Source organism: Lentinula edodes, assembly GCF_021015755.1.
Source record: "Lentinula edodes strain Le(Bin) 0899 ss11 chromosome Unknown C8R40scaffold_37, whole genome shotgun sequence".
Classification (NCBI taxonomy): Eukaryota; Fungi; Basidiomycota; class Agaricomycetes; order Agaricales; family Omphalotaceae; genus Lentinula; species Lentinula edodes.
The window spans coordinates 170,651-188,908 of NW_025764343.1; the positions used below are offsets into that span (position 1 = coordinate 170,651).

At 46.2% G+C, this 18,258-nt stretch overlaps 5 protein-coding genes and 1 non-coding gene across 6 annotated transcripts; 1 reads left to right on the forward strand and 5 right to left on the reverse strand.

Annotated features, from left to right (window-relative positions):
* Nucleotides 1–668: 668 nt before the first annotated feature.
* Nucleotides 669–3,171, reverse strand: C8R40DRAFT_1121812 (serine palmitoyltransferase 2). Its single transcript, XM_046228829.1, has 3 exons — nt 2,477–3,171; nt 1,741–2,424; nt 669–1,688 (listed from the first exon to the last, which is right to left on the reverse strand). The coding sequence occupies exons 1-3, from the start codon at nt 2,984–2,986 to the stop codon at nt 840–842; spliced, it is 2,043 nt and encodes a 680-aa protein (XP_046082521.1). The 5' UTR covers nt 2,987–3,171; the 3' UTR covers nt 669–839.
* Nucleotides 3,172–5,200: 2,029 nt separating this feature from the next.
* Nucleotides 5,201–7,851, reverse strand: C8R40DRAFT_1174570 (subtilisin-like protein; the record flags this gene model as incomplete). Its single annotated transcript, XM_046232199.1, has 10 exons — nt 5,201–5,271; nt 5,341–5,385; nt 5,472–5,857; nt 5,929–6,069; nt 6,212–6,417; nt 6,544–6,663; nt 6,751–6,782; nt 6,876–7,138; nt 7,206–7,471; nt 7,546–7,851. The coding sequence occupies 10 exons, from the start codon at nt 7,849–7,851 to the stop codon at nt 5,201–5,203; spliced, it is 1,836 nt and encodes a 611-aa protein (XP_046082522.1).
* A 1,279-nt stretch (nt 7,852–9,130) lies between these two features.
* Nucleotides 9,131–9,720, reverse strand: C8R40DRAFT_1072486 (uncharacterized protein; the record flags this gene model as incomplete). The annotated part of the gene is made up of 3 exons (XM_046226470.1): nt 9,131–9,221; nt 9,281–9,629; nt 9,684–9,720. 3 exons carry the CDS (start codon nt 9,718–9,720, stop codon nt 9,131–9,133), a joined length of 477 nt encoding a protein of 158 aa, XP_046082523.1.
* Nucleotides 9,721–9,869: 149 nt separating this feature from the next.
* Nucleotides 9,870–9,971, forward strand: C8R40DRAFT_t202. The gene has a single exon. It is a non-coding gene; the product is annotated as a tRNA-Glu (tRNA).
* Nucleotides 9,972–10,211: 240 nt separating this feature from the next.
* Nucleotides 10,212–11,965, reverse strand: C8R40DRAFT_1121826 (ubiquinol-cytochrome C reductase hinge domain-containing protein). The gene is made up of 4 exons (XM_046228830.1): nt 11,531–11,965; nt 11,176–11,308; nt 10,791–10,794; nt 10,212–10,611 (listed from the first exon to the last, which is right to left on the reverse strand). Exons 1-4 carry the CDS (start codon nt 11,696–11,698, stop codon nt 10,554–10,556), a joined length of 363 nt encoding a protein of 120 aa, XP_046082524.1. The 5' UTR covers nt 11,699–11,965; the 3' UTR covers nt 10,212–10,553.
* A 327-nt stretch (nt 11,966–12,292) lies between these two features.
* On the reverse strand, nt 12,293–14,679 carry C8R40DRAFT_1054680 (uncharacterized protein; the record flags this gene model as incomplete). Its single annotated transcript, XM_046224942.1, has 2 exons — nt 12,293–14,388; nt 14,445–14,679. The coding sequence occupies 2 exons, from the start codon at nt 14,677–14,679 to the stop codon at nt 12,293–12,295; spliced, it is 2,331 nt and encodes a 776-aa protein (XP_046082525.1).
* Nucleotides 14,680–18,258: the final 3,579 nt, after the last annotated feature.

Genomic DNA, 18,258 nt, shown 5'->3' on the forward strand with positions numbered 1-18,258 from the left:
TCTACCGCCTCCTGAATGTCTTTACCACACAAGTCACTGACTGACTTTTGAACATATTGTTCTTAAATTTCTCACTTATGCGCAGGTTTTCTGCTTGTGTTTTGTCTCAGACTTCATGTGTGCCAATCCACCTTTACCCCTTACTTTGTGCCGCACCTGCGACGTGTTGTTCTTTATCACTCCCCTTTATTCTGTTTCACTGGCTTTCAGATACTTAACGTTGAACCTGTTCCACATTTATCCCCACCAATAATGTATGTATGCTCATTTGTCGTCGACCCCCCCGCTATCTCCTTTACCTCCAGTTCTGTATGACATCACATTGACAGACCTCAATGACGATCTCTGGTTGGATCTAACCACCTACCTCGGTCTATTGAACATCGCCTCATTATGTGCTGTCTCTAAAACTTTGGCAGCTACATGTATGCCTGTACTATACTGCTCAGTCAATGTCTCAGCCCTCGCAACACTTTCCAGCCTCAGACCGTTTGTGTCCCGGCTATGTATGTGGACAACATCCTGCTGCTTATGTCCGCAAAGTTGTCATTGGTTCCTCGCGCCGTGAAGTCCTCCCTTCCACGTTTCGGTTCAACTCGTTGTAGTCAGGCTGTGTTGTTTTAGAACAGCTTCGATAATATATGTAACTGTATCTTACTTACTTAAATGCGGAAAGGTGCGATTTGCACCTGATACCAGAACACCTCAAGCAAGGTTTGTGTCCCCGACGGGGGCAACTAGTGAAAAACTAGTATTCAAATCTGTAAGTCTGGGTATATGTATACGCTAATCTATCGTGATTCTTCCCTGCTCCAATCTGGACGTATGATATCGAGCCATCAATTTTCATGGTCTGGAAGATTAACCAACTCCACCGCTCTCCGACATATTTCATCCAGAGACCATCTATCCTTCCTACTGATCCCATGCTTTAGATCCAAAACATCCCCAATCTCATCACAAGCCTTCAAAATGCAATCTATATCGTCCTTTGTATGACTCGCACTGACACAAAACCTCACTCGTGAAGTGATCAGCGGCGTAGCTGGATAGGCCACGACGACCGTGATGATTGGTGTTTGGCGATCCTTCATCATTCGATGGAACATCATCATTTTTCCAGGATTGAAGATGAGAAGTGGAACGATGGGCGAACATGGATGCCCATACGTGATAAACCCGAGTTTATCAAGGCCGCGGTGGAGGTAATAGGAATTGAAAGAGAGACGACGGAGGCGTTCACGGCCTTCAAATCCAGAAGAAAGCGCGTAAGGAAGTGTAATCCATGCGGGGAGGAAGCCTTGAGGGACAGGACCGGGGTGGTGGTACTGTGTCTCTGGTGATGCAAGCTGAAGTGTGGAGCTAGACGAAGAAGAAGGTGCAAGAGATCCCATGGATGTACCTGCGGGGTTATCAACGCCCATGATGCTGGCCATACTAGCGACAATCTGAGTAAGCACTGGCGGAGCCATTGCCTCCGCATAAGGACCAGTGTAACTACGAATTCGTAGACGGTCAATGAGAGCTTTACTCCCAGCGATATATCCTCCAGCTGCACCAAAAGATTTCGTGAATGTGCCCATCAGAACGTCGATCTTCCGTGGATCAACGGCATAATAGTCCGCGATTCCCCGCCCGTGTAGACCGATACCGCCAATGGAATGCGCCTCATCAACAAAAAGGTAGAACTAGAACATTGTATGAGCATAATGAGTAGATGTGCGATGAAAGACAACAAACCTTGTATTTGTCTTTCAGGGCGAGGATAGTAGGTAAATCAATCATCGTGCCCTCCATACTGAAAATTCCTTCCACAATAACCAAGATTTTTTTCCAGGGGCGATGGGTTTTAGGCTGTCCCTGACTGATAGCCTCTCTCAACAGAGCCTCGAGAGCATTCGTGTCGTTGTGTTTGAACATACGAACTTGTGCGCCACTACTCCGCACACCGAACCGAATTGAGGCATGGTTAAATTCGTCGGAGATGACAAGACACCCTTTAGAGACTAAAGCTGGGATGTAGGTCGAATTAGTTGCGAATCCCATGGAGCTAACCAAAGCATCTTCCGTTCCAACGAATTTGGCTACCAGTGACTCGGTCATAGTATGCAGATCAGATGACCCACCCTCGAGCCTCGAGCCACAGGTACTGACACCATAAATTTTCATACCTTCCTCGACGGCATTAGCACATCCACCACGCGCCTGCGCGAAACCAAGATAGTTGTAAGAGGAAATATTGAGTGCGCGGGTTACTGTGTTTAATGAAGTCTGCGTGTGATTGAAGTCTTTCGAGTAACGGTCCAAAATCTGAATGGTGCGACCAGCTACGCCAGTGACGGGCTGAGAGAAACATTCTTCCATGCGTTTCTTGAGACGACGAGTGTAGAATGAGTCGAAATCTGAATTAAGAGGAGCGTATCCCTGTGGTGTTACTTCATCAGTAAGTACGAGTTGAAGATAACCAAAGACGTACATTGGAGGGCATGAGATGCTTGTACGACTTGGCGCGAAAACGTTTTCCAAGAAAGTCCCTCATGTGGCCGAGAACAATTAATATCAGATAACTAATATACGTCGAAAGAAGGACATAGTACGGTGGATCTCTGTCTTCAGGATGAAGGACTGGGGTATTAGGGATATGGGAAGAAAAGCGCCGATGCGCTTCATTGGAGCAGTGCCCAAATTCTGTATGAACCGTGGTATGGACCTGCTCCGAAGTCGGCGGTTCCACGGGAAACGCGAGACCATGGCTGTTCTCCACGTCTGCCTGTGTCAAAAGCGTGTCTGCCGTCGAGTTCGTGAACGAGGAGGATAACGACAGGGCCGGTGTCGACATCGGTGTTGGTGATGAGCTCTTATGCGCGTTTCTGGTCTTTGCATCTACTTGAGAAAGCGCAGAGAAATAAGAGGCAGCGGACGTCAGAGGCGACGGCGAAGTTCGTTTTTTGAATACAGACGACGGCGAGGTGCTTTTCGGCGCCATTGGGGAAGTTGGACGCGGAGAGCCCAGTAGCCGGTATTATGTGACAGAGTGGAGGAGGAAAACGATACCGCGATATGTATGAGGCCAGAAAATAAGCCCGAGCTACTTACAATTCGAATTTGATTTGACGCTCGTAATAGCGATTTGCTAATCATTACCTATATTACCGCTTATTACCGCCCAGGATGCGAGGGCGCACATAGGACCCCTGACAACCCACTAAGAGGCCTGATCCCAAAAACTCAAGTTTTACCCACATTTTTTGGGGGTCCAAAAGGTGGATTTTTACCCGGATTCTCCTCTGGCTTCATTCCAGACCCCATTCTTACCCGGTTTAGACCTCAGGGTATATCCAAAATTTGATTTTTCATCTTTTTTTGCTTATTTTTTGCCAGAAAGCTGCCAAATGTATTTTCTCTTTGTTTGTTTCTACTGCAGGTGGTTCTTTTTCCCTTGTTTTATCTATGCTGAAATTATGAACTCATCTAATGGATCATCATCCATATAGTTTCCCTTGAGCTCCAGATTCAACTACTACGATGTTCATGCAAAAACATGTATAAACAAGCTGTATAGTAATGTTTATGATACCTTACAATATAACGAAGTAGCGCCGGTGAACGGCAGGGCCCGCTACCAGTCAATGGGTGTCTGTGTGAGCACTAAGTACAAGATGGATTAAACGCTGATGCAGGATGAGTAGTGAGATCTGAGAGGTAGTGTTTGTAGAGGTCTGTACTACAATGGGACCACACCTTGATTGGTGATGGCCAATGTACTTGTATTGTAGATAGAAAAAGCGGCGCGCATGGGGCGCGCCGCATGTACTGTACCTCTATGTACAGTTACAACCGTCATGTGTGCGTCACGGTCCCCATCAAGGCGACGAGCCCCATTTCGACCGTGACATGGGCGACCGTTAATATTTTAGTCCATTATTCCGAGAGGCTTGGTTAGTGCTGTGGGCATATGATGATGAGGGGAATCTGTGGTCAGAGACAGGAAATTTCAGGTAGCAGTCTTGTAGGAACCAAATCTATTATTTTAGCAATTTTTTGATGTCACGGTCGGAACGAAGGCGACAGGCTTAACTTTTACCGTGACATCACGGTAAAAAGGCGACACGACGAGGCCTCCGTGACCGTGACCGTCGCAACTGTACATAGAGGTACAGTAGATGCATCTGCCCAACCCAGAGTCTCCAGCTGTCTCCAGCAGTAGTACTGCAGTAGTGTAATCAACTTGAAAAGTGAATGACCAAAAAAAACTGGGTCTACTAAACCCTTCAACCTCTACAGAGGTAGTGGGAATTATTCACTGGAAGTGATAGTTTTTACTGTAAGACGAAGGTTGTCAAGAGAGAAACACCCAGTTTTTGTCACCAGAAGATGATGGTTGTCGAGAGCGAGCACAAGAAGTGACTAATCAACTGACAGTAAAAAGATCGCTAAAAGGGGATATATTACTAAAAAATGATGACTAGGATGGATAATTTGGAAAAATTAGGGTCTACTAAACCCTTCAACCTCTAAAGAGGTAGCGGGAATGTTGTCAATATCGTGTAGTGGTGCCGAGTCAATTGATCTGTGCTCAGTGAGCACTATGTTCGAGTCTTGTAGGGGCCATTTTACCCAACTGTAGATGAGGCCTTTTTGAAAGGAGCCTTTTTACCCAATTTTAGCCCTAGGGCTCAGCATGAAAAATTGTGATTTTTACCCTCTTTTGGCTCATGGATTCTAAAAATTTTCTCCTATTCTTACCCGCACTTTGTACAGGCCTCTTAAGGCCTCTTAGTGGGTTGTCAGGGGTCCTGCGCACATCTGCAAAACCTGTATGTTCGGCTAAATAGCCGAAAGCAGCTCAGAGCACTTCCCAGCAGCAAAAGCACCCAGAGCAGGCTTTGATTTTTTGCTTTGGGTGCTTTCGTCGCTGGAGAGCGCTCTCCAGCCAGTATCCTTGCTATGGCGAGTATACAGGTTTTGCAGATGCATCGTGTACATAGGTGGTACTCAAGGGGCATGAGGGGGGCACTGTCGTTGTCGGGTTACGGGAATCGCACAATCATCTATCCCTAAAGGCTAACAAAGTCCTTCATATATTTAATTGAATATTAAATGTCCGTATGTAAAATCAAGCAAGCACTTTAGACTTTAGATCTCTTTAGATCTACCACCTACCACCTCAGCCTATGTACATCAGCGTACGAATCGTGGATCACGACAATCCCAAAGCTTTCCTCATCGCTTGATAGTTAGGTGATCCGACTCCGGTGACTGGATCCCAACCTGGAGGATACGATACACGTGAGAAAAGAATATCGACATTGTAGATAGGGAGGGGATAAACCACCGTACCTTCAAGAGCTGGGAAACCAGTTGTACCACATCCGGGATTGCTTCCTGTTGAGTGATCACAAATGAGCATATACGATGAACCTCGGAGTAATCAAAGCTCCCCAGCACACTCATCGAATCAAACCACGCACCATCCGTAATATCATTAAACGCCTCCATATGCGCATAAATCCACGGATTCATAAACCCCATCGGCGGCTTCCCCTTCCCCAACAACTCATCATTCAACAACGCCACGACCGCCGCGAAAATCGGAGACGACGCCGACGTCCCTGCCACCGGTGTCACCGCACCGCCCTGCACGATCTGGATCTTATCCCCCTGCGCGGAGACGTCGGGGAACCCGCGTCCGGAGCGGTTGAATCTGCCTTGGTACAAGTCGTCCCCGATGGCGGCGAGGTAGGATGCTACGGCGGGCTGTTGCCAGGACGGGGGGGTGAAGTAGTTGGAGAAACCCCCGGCGGAGAGGTCGGCGCCTTTTTCGGGGATGTTGGTGGTGGCGCCTACTAGGGTTGCGCTGTTGTTGAAGATGGTATGGTATGGTGGTTAGGGATATGTATGTGTTTTAAGAGGAGGGGGAGAGCTTACTATGGACAAGTCGGCCAGGCGGCCAAGAACGGTTCATCGTCACAATCTTCCCCGGGCGACGAGGCGACCCCACCGTCTCCGGTAGCATACAAAATCGTCACCCCACGTGCGGTGAGTTTCATGAACGCGTCGCACATCGCACTATCAATCCAAAGGCAAATCCAAAACACAAATTAGAATCCCTTGAACACCGGCCCGGGAACAAAGGAAAACACAACAAAGAAAGAAAACACAACAAAGAAAGAAACAAAAAAAAGAAAAAAGAAAACACTGTTGAACATACAAAGTCAACTCCCGCGACAACCCACTCTCATCCCCCGCGACTCCATAACTCGTCGTCAACACCAACGGCGGGTTCGTTTCCGCCAACAAATCATTCACGATATCAAGGAACCCCCCGTCGTCCCCATCGTGTGTGTCGTCACCCACGTCGACGAAAGTCGTTGGGATACCATTCGCGAGACCGACTGTGTATTGGATGTCCAAGTCCTGTATGGTACGTGAGTTACATACATAGTTACATATGTGTAAGCACGGATGACGGGGGAAAGACCGGGAAATGAATGAATGAATGAATGAAAGAGGGGAATGAGGGAATGAAAGAGGAACACTCACTGCTTCGATACCAGAATCCGAAAGCGTCTGGCTATTCGTGGCGTTGTCCAGGAGCTGCGTCGCGAATGTGTCGGAAGATAGATCTGGTCTGAAGAGTTTCAGGAAACTCGCTAAGTCGGCCTATACATATACATATACACAAAACACATCCATAAGCCCTCCCTCAACAGCCCTCAACCAAAGTACACCAGACCAGAAAACACTCACCTTATTAGCATCCTGTCCCGCAAAAGCCGACACTGCAATACATAGTAGTAATATTAGTATTCGTCAATCACAGCAGCCCAAGAAACCTGTATTCCAATAATACATAAGTAGCAGTATGTACTCACCTCCTATAGTACTATTACTCGTCTTAATAACCCCCGTCGGGAGACCATACAACGTCTGCAAACACGCTGGTGTCACCGTGTCGTTGCATTTCGAGAAACTTGCTGTGGAGGTGGGGAGGGCGGCACTCGAAGAAGAGGAAGAGGAAGAGGTTGAGGAAGAGGTTGAGGCTGACGATGCTTTGTTGTTGACAGCTGCTTGAGGTGTACTAGACTTGTGATGTCCACTAAGGGAAATGATCCTAGCCCCAGCCGAATGATAAAATCTGCCACAAAGGGTTCATCATCAGCGCTCCTCGTCAAACATATCGATATCCACAAACCCCCACTTACGACGTCGTCGGATGTATCGCCCTAATATGCTCCCTTACCTCCTCCGGAACACTATACTCCAACGTCCTCACCGACTGTTTCCCGCTCGCCGTGTGTTCGTACACGTTATACGTCGCGTTGAGCATGGAACCCGCGGTGCCGACTGACACGTTGAATGTGATCCAGTCCCCGGAGACGGTGGTGGATTCTGGGGTGATGTTGTTTGATGCGAGCCATGTGCGGACGGAGTAGAGGGCGTCACGGGAGGGGGCGGCGTAGTATTGGACCTGTAAGTGAGTAAGTGAGTAAATAGTAATAATAATAATCACCACAGAAATAAATAACGACACGTAGTACTCACATCTTCCCTACTCAACCACCTCCCATACCCCTCACCTTCCGGATCACTAGCCTTGTTCAACGCGTCCTCTAGGCCCGTGCGGTTCCCCATAGTGAGACTGATGCGCATTTGGATCATCGAGTTGAAATCCGCGATGGAGACGGGGGTGTAGCCTTTGGGCACGGCGGTGCGTCGGTCGTGGATGGACATGGCATTTGCACGGGGGTTGGGGTTCGGGTTGGGGGCACCGTGGGTGAGTGCGATAGAGAGGAGTGAGAGTACCAGTTGCAGTGTATAACTCCACGTTGTGCGTGAAGAAGAGACCATAGTGATATGGGGTGGTCTTCACGGGGGGGAGAGGGTACAAAGAATGGACTCGAGGGTAAGGGAAAGACAAAGGGACCCACTAATCACCTTATATACCAACACCCTCCTGCCCTGCACCATCTCTGCACCCCTAAGTTGTAACCAAAAAAAATGAATTATCTGCCGTCACCGCAAGTCACCCCCGAGGCGAAACACAGCGCCTGGAACAGCGCTCTAAACAACGCGTGTGCTCGAGCGATGATTTGCGGTGATGCAGTGCACTGTGCGATTTGTTCATTTACTGTGCATCTCAACATCCGATATCCCACACAGAAAGACGGATTGAGAACATACATATGGATAGAGGGATGGATGGATGGATGGATAGAGGGAAGGATGGTGAGTGAGATGAAGTAGAACGTTTTTGCTCAGAATCAAAGTGTTTCCTTGCTTGCACGAGTTTTTCGTCTCTACTGATAACCATCCGATCAGAGATTGTGCCGATGTTCTGGCACTGCCTGTAATGCCGGGACGCTGAGATCAGCAGTACATATCCGTCTTACAGAACACCTCTCTCTCCAGGACGACTGGAGAGTCGATAGTCCGACCGGGGACTGCTGTACTGTAATTTGGTTCACATTTCATTCAGGGTTGTTGATATCGTGTTGTATGCGAGCGCCTTTAGAAGCGGTTCGATGACAAGAAATGACGAATGTTGACTTAAGGTAGATGGGATAGTCGGGGGGCAAGGAATACAAATCAAACAAGCCAAAACATGCGTTTACAATAGCGGGCGGTCAAACAAACTTGATTACAGGAAGGGTTATTAAGGATACAACTAGTCCATAGTCCGCAACATAAGAAAGGAAACCGTAGAAACGTCGTCCTCTCATATACAACACGGAATAATAAAACAACATCCGCCGTCCTACAAGCATGTGAGCACACCAACAAACCAACCAACAAAAGTAGCTGCTCACCGGACAAGGTATACACCCACCTCTCAATCTCTGCACTTTTTCATTTCTCTCAACCAGTCCTCGTTGCTCCACCGACATGGACTGAGTCACTGCGGGCTGTGTCACAATAGGCGCAGCAGGTGAAATCGGGGAAGAAGCTTTTCTCGATAAATGCGCAGAGGGCGGGTAAGCTGGGGTGGTTGAAGACATGGTTTAGATTTAATGGTAGCTGAGAGAATGGGTAAAACACGGTTTAGATTTATAAGTGGATTTGTTGGAGTGGTGACGTCAAGAGTGGCGTAGAAGCGTCACAGACTACTGTGTACTACTACTACTAAGCATCACTTGGCTTCTCCAACGAGAGCTTCTACGATCTCCACCGCCCGCTTGAACTGCGCTTTCTGCTCGGGTGTGGGTTGGACGGTGCTTGAGCTATGCATACAGATTAGATTAGATATAGATATTTAGATATACATGCATCAAATACCCACCCCGGCTGCCCAGTAACACCCCCCATCCCCCCATTCATCCACTGCAAATCCTCACTCCCCCAAAAAATACTAGTGTCCAATCCATAGATATCCTCCGACCCACGCGGTTCCTCCGTCGGCAGCTCTTTCAATATCCCGTGAAGCTCGTCGATGAGCCCTTCCACCGACACAGAGCCCAACGCAGTCACCTCAACTGTACCCAACGCCAGTGTCTTGGGAGCGAAACTTTGGAGATCGGGCGTTCCGGAGGGACGCGAGGCTGAGGTGATGTTGAGCGTGTCCGAATCGACGGGGCGGGTGATGGTTGCGATGAAGGAGGGGGTGGGGGGAGCGAAGCCGCCGGTTATGCCTGTGAAATATCAGTGAGCACTATAGTTATAGGTAGATCGTTCTCAATACATACCTTTCTGCAATCGAAGAGAGTATTCACTGGGAGCCATGGTTAATCGTAATCAAAGTCGCTTGAACCTTATATACTGTACAACTCGGATCTAGTTAGGAGGCAATGCATCCTGATAAGCTGTTATCTATCACCGTCACCTCTCATACACACATCTACACACATCTACCACCACTCTAAATAAACAACTCCAATGTGGTGTAGTGGCCAACATTGCTGTCTTTCATAGAGCAGCCGCCAAAATGAATTTGCTCTGCACAGCAGCCCGGGGTTCGATTCCCCGCATTGGAATTTGTATGATACAATATATGTTTTTTTTGTTTTTTTCTTTTGTTTTTTTTTTTGTTTTTTTTCGTTTTTTCGTCCTTCCTGTGTAGGTAACCTGTACAGACTGAATTCAAAAATACATACACCTTCCTCAGGCTGTCACGCATTTCTTGCTTGGACTTATGGGCTTATGGACTCCCAGCTTCCAACTTCCGAGGGATCATCAGATCGAAGAAAACTTGCAATTGTCGGAAACTTGCAATTGTCGGGATCATGGAGCCCCCAACAATGTAACCATGTAACCATGTGTGAATTACGATAAGTAAGTACCCAGAAACATGAAGAATCTTCTTCTTCTTCCTTCTTCTTCTACATAACATAACATAACATGATAAAATTCATTTTTTTCCTGCGATACGGGACGGGACGGGACGACGGACGGACGACTTCTTGTGTACCATGTACATATACATATACTAGGGGTAGGGGTAGGCTAGGGGTAGGGAGGGGGGTCTGGGAATTTTTCTACCGCTCCTACATCCACATCTTCATCTTCATCTTCATCTATGGGACGACAAGGATTCCGTTCAATGGGAAAGTGATTGATTATTTGAGTTGAGCGAAGAGTTTGGGTGCGGCGCATTCTTCGGCGCAGTGCATCATGCTGAGTGGAAGAAGGAGGGAAGGAAGGAAGGAGGGAGGGAAGGAAGGAGGGAGGGAAGGGAGGAAGGAAGGAAGGAGGGAGGAAGGAAGAGGAGGAGGGAAAGGTAGTAGGAAGGAGGGCTGAGATGAGTACCGCGGGGAATATAAGATATTACGCAGGAGCGTGACGTACTGGACTGATGGATGGCGAGCGAAACGAGGGGGGGCGAAACGAGTTGCGTAGGATGGTGGCGAGTGCATGAACAAAAAAAACCGAGACGCGACATAAGCAGCATAAGGGAGGAGGAAGAAGAGGGGTCATCCAGAGAGGGTCAGAACAGCTAAACGAGAAATAAAAGAACAACAACACCGGGCACGTACACCTGTGAAATGCAACATAATCAGACCATGTTATTACGCAAGTACGAAAAAGTAGAAAGTAAGAGAAACTCTCGAAACAACTCGCGAACGGGGGACACGCGACGCGAGGTTTGCGATTGATTCAAACACGTTCACGAGCGAGGTTATGGTTCATCCTCATCAACCAACACAACACAAACACAACAAACACAACAAACACACACGTACATTTCTTCTACACAATCCTCTCCTTTGAACCCCTCACCAGCTTGGACTTTTTCTTGACAATGCTCGAAGTGCTTTAACAACGGTGCGCATTTAGCGGAATTTTGGCATTCGTCTCGGATAGCGGGGTGGGTCTGGTAAGGAAAAGTGAAACAGTGAAAAAGGTGGAAAGGTGGAAAGGTGAAAAGAAGGAAAGTTGGAAAGGTGAAAAGAAGGAAAGTTGGAAAGTGAAAGGTTAGTGTTAGTTGGAAGAAGAAAGATAAGAATGGGGGGTGAAATGATGAGTGAGGGTTGTTGGAGAAAAAGGCGTGGGATGGGGGTGGTGGTGTTAAATGTTAAGAACACACAATACATACATCTTCAGGTTCTTCTTCTTCTTCTTCCTCCTCTTTCTCCTCCTCTTTCTCCTCCTCCTTCCCCTCCTCCTCAGACTCTTTCACCTCGTCTACAGGCTTTTCCACGGCTGGAGCCTCAGCTTGGATAGTCGGAAGGAACGAGGAGAAGAAGGATGTTATTGAGCTCATCGTTTGCCACAGGGTGATGCAATGTAATGCTTTTTGTGCTTTTTGACGGAAATGGATTAATGCTAAAGTCGGGGCTAAAGTGGTTGAAATGAAATGAGAGATTCAGAGAAGCGGTGAATTTCGGAACGAGGGGCGTGGGATGTTTAGGGCGCTTATTGTTGGACAGAAATATCGTCACGACTCAAGGTACCCACGGTCCAAACATTGACAATGAGAACAGTTGAGCAAATGACACGGGACGCAAAAGCCATGGCAGTTCAAATGAACTGCCATTAAGGCATCACAGTTGGCATCCGGTCGTGACCGGTTATGTTGCAAGCGCAGCGGTCCGTTCGATCATGAACCTTGATAAATAACAGAAAACAACAATGTAAATTCCAAGCTGAATATATAAGCTATGTCCCAAAATTCTGCAAGTGGGTATGGGCACTCTCACTAAAGTTTTCGTGCGCTGACTCAGCGGGCGTCTACTCCAATCGCGTCCTAAATCGTCTCCGAAACTTTTTGAATTCGTTTGGTAGTGATAATTGACCTAAATGACTACTTTAAAGCACCAAACATTATTCTTAAGGGGTGTCCTAATCTATAATACTGCTACTTATAATAATCTTCCTCTGAATCATATCCATCTGAGTCAAAGTCATTCAAATCCTGCACAGTGACCTCGGGATCTTCCTCCTCTTCCCTTGGTCCTTCGGAAAGCACAATAGAGGCTCGAGCATCCACAAATTTCTCTATGCAAGAGTGAAGAAGTTTCAGTTTCTCAGTCCGATTGCCCCACTTACTCTCAACCGTAGTAATAGCTTCTTTGACACCATGAATCTTATGCCATTTCAGTTGCTTCGTGATTTCCGGTACAGTGAGATATCCACTCGATCCAACTGCCAATGAAGTGCGAAAATCAAGCTCGGTTACCGTCTGGATTGGTGAAATCGCGTCGATTTCGCGTGCAGCTTTCCTGTGTCTCTCCATCCGTTCCTGCTGCTTTTGTGTCTTGTCCTCCGCAACCTGCTGGCGATATTCCGCGAGCTGAATTCGCTGCTGGCGGCTAGACCCTGAAGCATCCTGAGTGCGTGTGATTTTTCGAAGCCATTGCCGCATTTCGGGACTAAGACTGTGAAGGAATTCAGCAGTCTGATTGAGTTTGAACATCTTTCGTGCGTTGTACTGAGCAAGAGAAATGGTTGGTGTAGCACGCGCAGCCTGTCGATACATCCCAAAATCAGCTTCATTCAGATCATTAGTCTTCTCCATCCAAGCACTCTCTATCTGCTCAGGTGTAGCATTGGCAAGAGCACCACCGGGAAGAAGTTCAGCACTGAAACGAACCCAAAGTATTCGGGCACTCTTAAGGAAGTGTATAAGAACATCCTTCGAATGAGGAAGATTGGGTGCATATTTTTGAGATGCGTAAAACGCTTCAGGTCGTTCCCAAGCGCGTCCATCAAGGGAACCCATCTCAGCTGACGCGTTTGGTCCAATCAGATATTCCGGATGTTTTATCAACGTGTCGATGTGGTCAATTACGCGTTGATGGAGAGGCCCGAGCTTGAGTACATTATCTTCGGTAGCATATGGACCTCTTATCTCGCGCATGTAGGGGACACTGATGGCAAGCCAGTAGAGAGTGATGGCAATGAATTCATGACGCGTCGGGATATCTTGGAGACCATCGAATACATTCTGTTCCATGTGGTTTAGCTTTCCAGATCCCTTGTTCTGCTTCACGTATGTGAGGAACTCAATGAATAGGTCCAAGTAAGTAATGATTACAGCACAAGCTTCTGCGTGGGACTGGAAACGCGTGTTCGATGTGTCTGGGAAGGATATATTGAAACCGAGCTTATGGTCAAAGAAGAATCGCAACATGTCCTGTTGTCCCCGTTTTCCATCCTTGTGTCGAAAAATCGCCCCCGCCAGACTGGCTACTTTGATAGCTCCTCGTTCCGAACGTTCAAGGGCTCGATCAGCCGCCTCGGTTCCTGTAGCTTTACTGATAGCGGCAGCATTATCACGATTTGGTAGGAGCTTTGGTGGATCGAGCTCTGGATGCTGCTTCCAAAACTCGTCTAAACCAATGCACCCACCCTTGAAGGCATTCATTTCCTTGTGCATGCAGCACCCAGCCCATAGAAAGAAGTCAACCTCAGCCTTCTCTGCTTCCGAAAGTTTTGCATATTCGGCTTCTCCCATGTCATGTATAATCTGGTTCCGCATAGCTTCAAGACAACGCGAACATTCTGTAGTAGTGAGTGCTTCCCAGGTAGCTGGTCCGCCAACCTGTTGTACAAGTGTTTGCGAGCCTTGGAAAATTAGGCATGCATATTCCAGGTCAGTGAGCCGTTTCATTGCTCGTTCTCCACGTACTTCACGGTCACATTTTTCTTTCCACCTCCTGAGCAGCTCGAAAAGTTTCCTCTGGTCTGCAGCATGGTCAGAGTGGAAGCCAGTGACAAGGTTCCAGAAGATACGGGCATCGTCCTCCGAACACATTCCACTCTCAAAGAGTAAGTGGAATATATCTTCGAAAGTCTCGATCCAACATCCTAACTGGGTTTCGCTAGTGTGGTTTATGGCCATCTTCAGCCCAAGGAAGAATTGGAGCTTCTGGTCAGCTTGGATAACTGTTGCGTGTTTGGTTTCGTAGGTTTCATTCTTGTGAGTGGTCCCATCGCTGGATATAGTGACCCCTTTTGAATGCAGTTTAGTGTCTATAGACGTATATAACACATATGAATATATATACCTTTGCTACTCGAGTCAAGTACTGCTTGTCCAATCTGCAATTTTGAGGCAACACCTCCCTCCTTCGTAATCCGACTCACTGTTCGCCTCGAAACCTCCCCTTCAATATCAATTCCGAACACAGCAGCGATCCGTTTGAAAACTCGCGTCACTTTGTTTGCTGGGACTTCCTCAATGGCTACAAGGTCGAGGGAGATATCACGAGTCTCATCGGTGACAATACCGTCCTGCTTCATGAAGTATTTTCGTTTCTTGTCCGCATTCACATTATATGTTTGCGCAACACGATTTATTGCTGTACCCAGGCGGTGTGGTATGCGGCCAATTTTTGCTTTTAGTGCATGTATTTTCTTCTGGTGCTCGCATAGTTTGTCCATTAGTGTGGCCTGTATCACATTGTGTGCCTCTGCCTCAAGTTTGCGTCGCTTCTTCTCCCTTTCCAAGTCATTCTTCAACGTATCCACTTCTTTCTCTGTTTCCTTGTCTTTCTCCTCATTTCTCTTCTTCTCTGCCTTTTTATTCCTCTCAACCTCTCTCTCCTTCTCCTTCTCCTCCTCCTTCATGCTATTTCTCTCCTCCCTCAATACTGTTGCTTTCCTTTTCCAGTACCCAGCCTTTTTTCGAAGATTTTCTGCATTTCTCTCTACCTCAGCCTTTTCAGCTTTTAGGACCTCAACATCATTCTCCTTGTTGTCATCTTCTTTGTCATTATCGGCTATGGTGGAAGGAGGAGGGTTCCCGGTGGATTTTCGTCGAGCAGCATTGGCAGCAGCTACTCGAGCCCTTCGATCCGCCTTCGAAACCTTTCGTTTACGCGCTGAGCCTAGCTCAGAAGCCTGGTCTAACTCGCGCTCTAGCTTCTGCATCAATACGCAAGTGAAAAGTACATCTTCGAAGAGTGTGGTGAGGTCAACGACGCGACTACAACGCGTCAAGTCTGTGCTTAATGGGCGCTTAGTTACTTTTATATTCATTTTTGAAATCCGCGGCCTTAATCGAATAAACCTAGATTCTGTCACAGCTGAGCTCCGAAAATGGCTGGAAATACCTTTTTCTAGCAAAACAACTCAGATGGTCAATTGTTTTTTTGCACTTGTATGGTTACTATCTCTTCTATCAGCTTCTAAGAGCATAAAAGCTTTCATGACACTTCAATGAATGATAAGTATTGTGTTTTTTTTCGACAGAATGAGTTGAATTAGAATTTTACACATTCCCTATCGCTAAAGTACACTGTCTGACCAAGTGGTCAGTCATGGAGAAAAGGAATGCTACCTTTGGCGAAGAGGTGGCTGTGCTGTGTCAAAGCAGGTTTAACGTGAGAACGGAAAACTTGGTAGGGGATTGCCCACACCCACTGCAAGTCATTTGTTTACTCCAACAATCCTCTTTATGTATGCAGTATAAGAAGACCATCATAAGGTTGAGGTTAGAATTGTTTTACAACTAAGCCACAAAACCAGTTTATACAGGCTGGTAGACATATCCCACATACATGAACATTATCTCACACTACATGCTTCAAATAATAGAGTTGATTGTAAGATGAACCTATCAAATTTAATTCATGATTTTTTCTGTTAGCTGAAATATTTGTAGAAGTTGTTTGTAAGGCATAATTTATCTGTTCAGGTATGCATATTTTTCTGTTACTCAGAGGTGGTTTGCTGACAATGTGCAAATGTTACATAAGCTGAGCAACTGTATAAACAGTTTTACACTTATCAACTATTTCTGCAATATTTTGAAAGGTCTCAAAGCAATGGCAAAATGTACATTATCTGTAAGTAGAGGCTGGTAAGCAACAATCTCATGCAATAAATGCACTTCTTGATGGACTATTTGAATACTTGCTCAGCTGGACAGCACTATCATTGACTCTAAAGTTATTATAGAGTCCTGGATTGGCAAAATTTCTAATTATTTGCAAAACATTTCTTTTTTTTCTGCATCTCCTTTTTTTAGTTTTGTTTGAAGCTAAAAACACCATTAATTTACTTAACTTACTAAGGCTGCTACAGTTAGACATCAATAAATAATGAAATTGCTGCACAACAAAATGTAATCATAGTATGTGACTCAATATATTCCATACAATGAATGAGTTTGGTGCAGCTGGAGTGCGCAGGTGAGTTTTTGTTCTTTTAGCACTCATGGATTCAATTCCTTATCTCATTATAATTAACAGTCCTTATTACTGATCCAAATGAAGCATGAACTGTTGTTATTACAACTGCATAATTATTAAGAGCACTTCTTATAACAAGTCATTTATATACTATCTATTACTTGTTATCAACAATCTTCTTTGTACAATATCATTGACTGGGGCCCAACAATGCTCTCTAGCAGCCAAAGTAAGGCGAGTAAAAATATTAGGTGCTTCAAGCTGCACTAGCCAACAATACAGGTCTTGGAGATGAAAAGTTGAAGTTCTTTGAAATGAAGAGATAATATTTATGATTTGTAAGAATATTACTTTACTAAATCACATAGGGAATGTGTACTTACATGCAATATTGAGAAAGAGTCAACAAAAATAAAAATATGGTGAAACACCACATGTCATGCCGAAGTCATGGCTGACGCTAATCCCTGCCAGTCCGTGACAGTCACTGGTCACAACTAGATGCCACAGTGGATGCCTTAATGGCAGTTCAAATGAACTGCCATGGCTTTTGCGTCCCGTGTGAGAACGGTGGTTTGCGGCAAGAGAGGAAGGAGGCTTCGTTGGATGGATAAAGGTGAAAATATCAAACAAAGGAAGAAATGATACATGCGTTTCCCGCTCCCCGTTTATTTTTCTGTTCTTCTTCCTCAACTTAGTTCTTTGCTACTGACCTCAATCAGTCTGACTCTTTACTTTGCTACTAGTCATAGCACTTATGTAGACTTATGTCAGTGACCTTTTCTGTCCCCTCGCCCGTTCTCACTATCCCTATTCTCAGAAAGAGAAGTATGTACCTCCTAGTACCTCGTGATGCAAATGTGAATGCGAATGCAGCAGTGCACCGTTCCAGGTCAAGGTAGAAGTGGCGGCTCTTCCGCATCTCTTTCCAAGGAAAGTTGACCAGGACGGGACACAAGTCTCGCAATGCCTTGGGCCTGAACGTTAACGGTCAGTTCTAGTCTGTACTGTAAAAAGACTTTCACATGGCCTGATAGTGATACCGGTACAGACCGGTACCCGTCTGCGGTGATCAAAAAATCCAGTGTTATTCGGATTTCAACCTATTCCAACCTTTAGTAGGAAAGGAAAGGAAAACCGACACGGTCCCATTGAGGAACAGCCGGGGTCCATGCTAACACATATTGCGCTAGATGTGTGACATGGATGTACATAACCAGTTTGTAGGTTTTTACAGAGTCCGCTCTTTTGCAGTCTTTTGCTCAAGATTATTTCTGAAGAGTCGGCACTTGTGACTCTCTCTCTATGTTCATTGCGGCTTTAAGTACCAGAAGGTTGCAGACTTTTCCGCATCGATAAGATCTGGTATGATATTCCAGGATGAACGTTGACGTTGAACCCTGATCTGATGAAGGTCTGTAAATTTGAATCTGATTGCAAATTTACACGAAATTACACGAAAATACACGAATATCAGCTTGGTTCAATAGCCGTCTATAGCGACATATATATGAAGAGGAAGGGGAAACGATTGGAACAATACGAGGGAGGAATGGAGGAAGGAATTATGAAGAAATAGAAACTAGGAACGAGCGTGCTAAGTATTTGCTGCGCGGGGTCGGCCCCGCGTCGGGTATGTCATTGATGCATTGATTGCGATCAAGATTATTAGCACTGGGGTATATAA

Coding starts and splice junctions, on each gene's coding strand:
- C8R40DRAFT_1121812 (XM_046228829.1), bottom strand. CDS start 2,986: ATGGCGCCGAAAAGCACCTCGCCGTCGTCTGTATTCAAAAAACGAACT. Junction 2,425..2,476: donor AGCATCTCATGCCCTCCAAT/GTACGTCTTTGG, acceptor GTAACACCACAG/GGATACGCTCCTCTTAATTC. Junction 1,689..1,740: donor CCCTGAAAGACAAATACAAG/GTTTGTTGTCTT, acceptor ACAATGTTCTAG/TTCTACCTTTTTGTTGATGA.
- C8R40DRAFT_1121826 (XM_046228830.1), bottom strand. CDS start 11,698: ATGAGCTCAATAACATCCTTCTTCTCCTCGTTCCTTCCGACTATCCAA. Junction 11,309..11,530: donor AAGAAGAAGAACCTGAAGAT/GTATGTATTGTG, acceptor TTTCCTTACCAG/ACCCACCCCGCTATCCGAGA.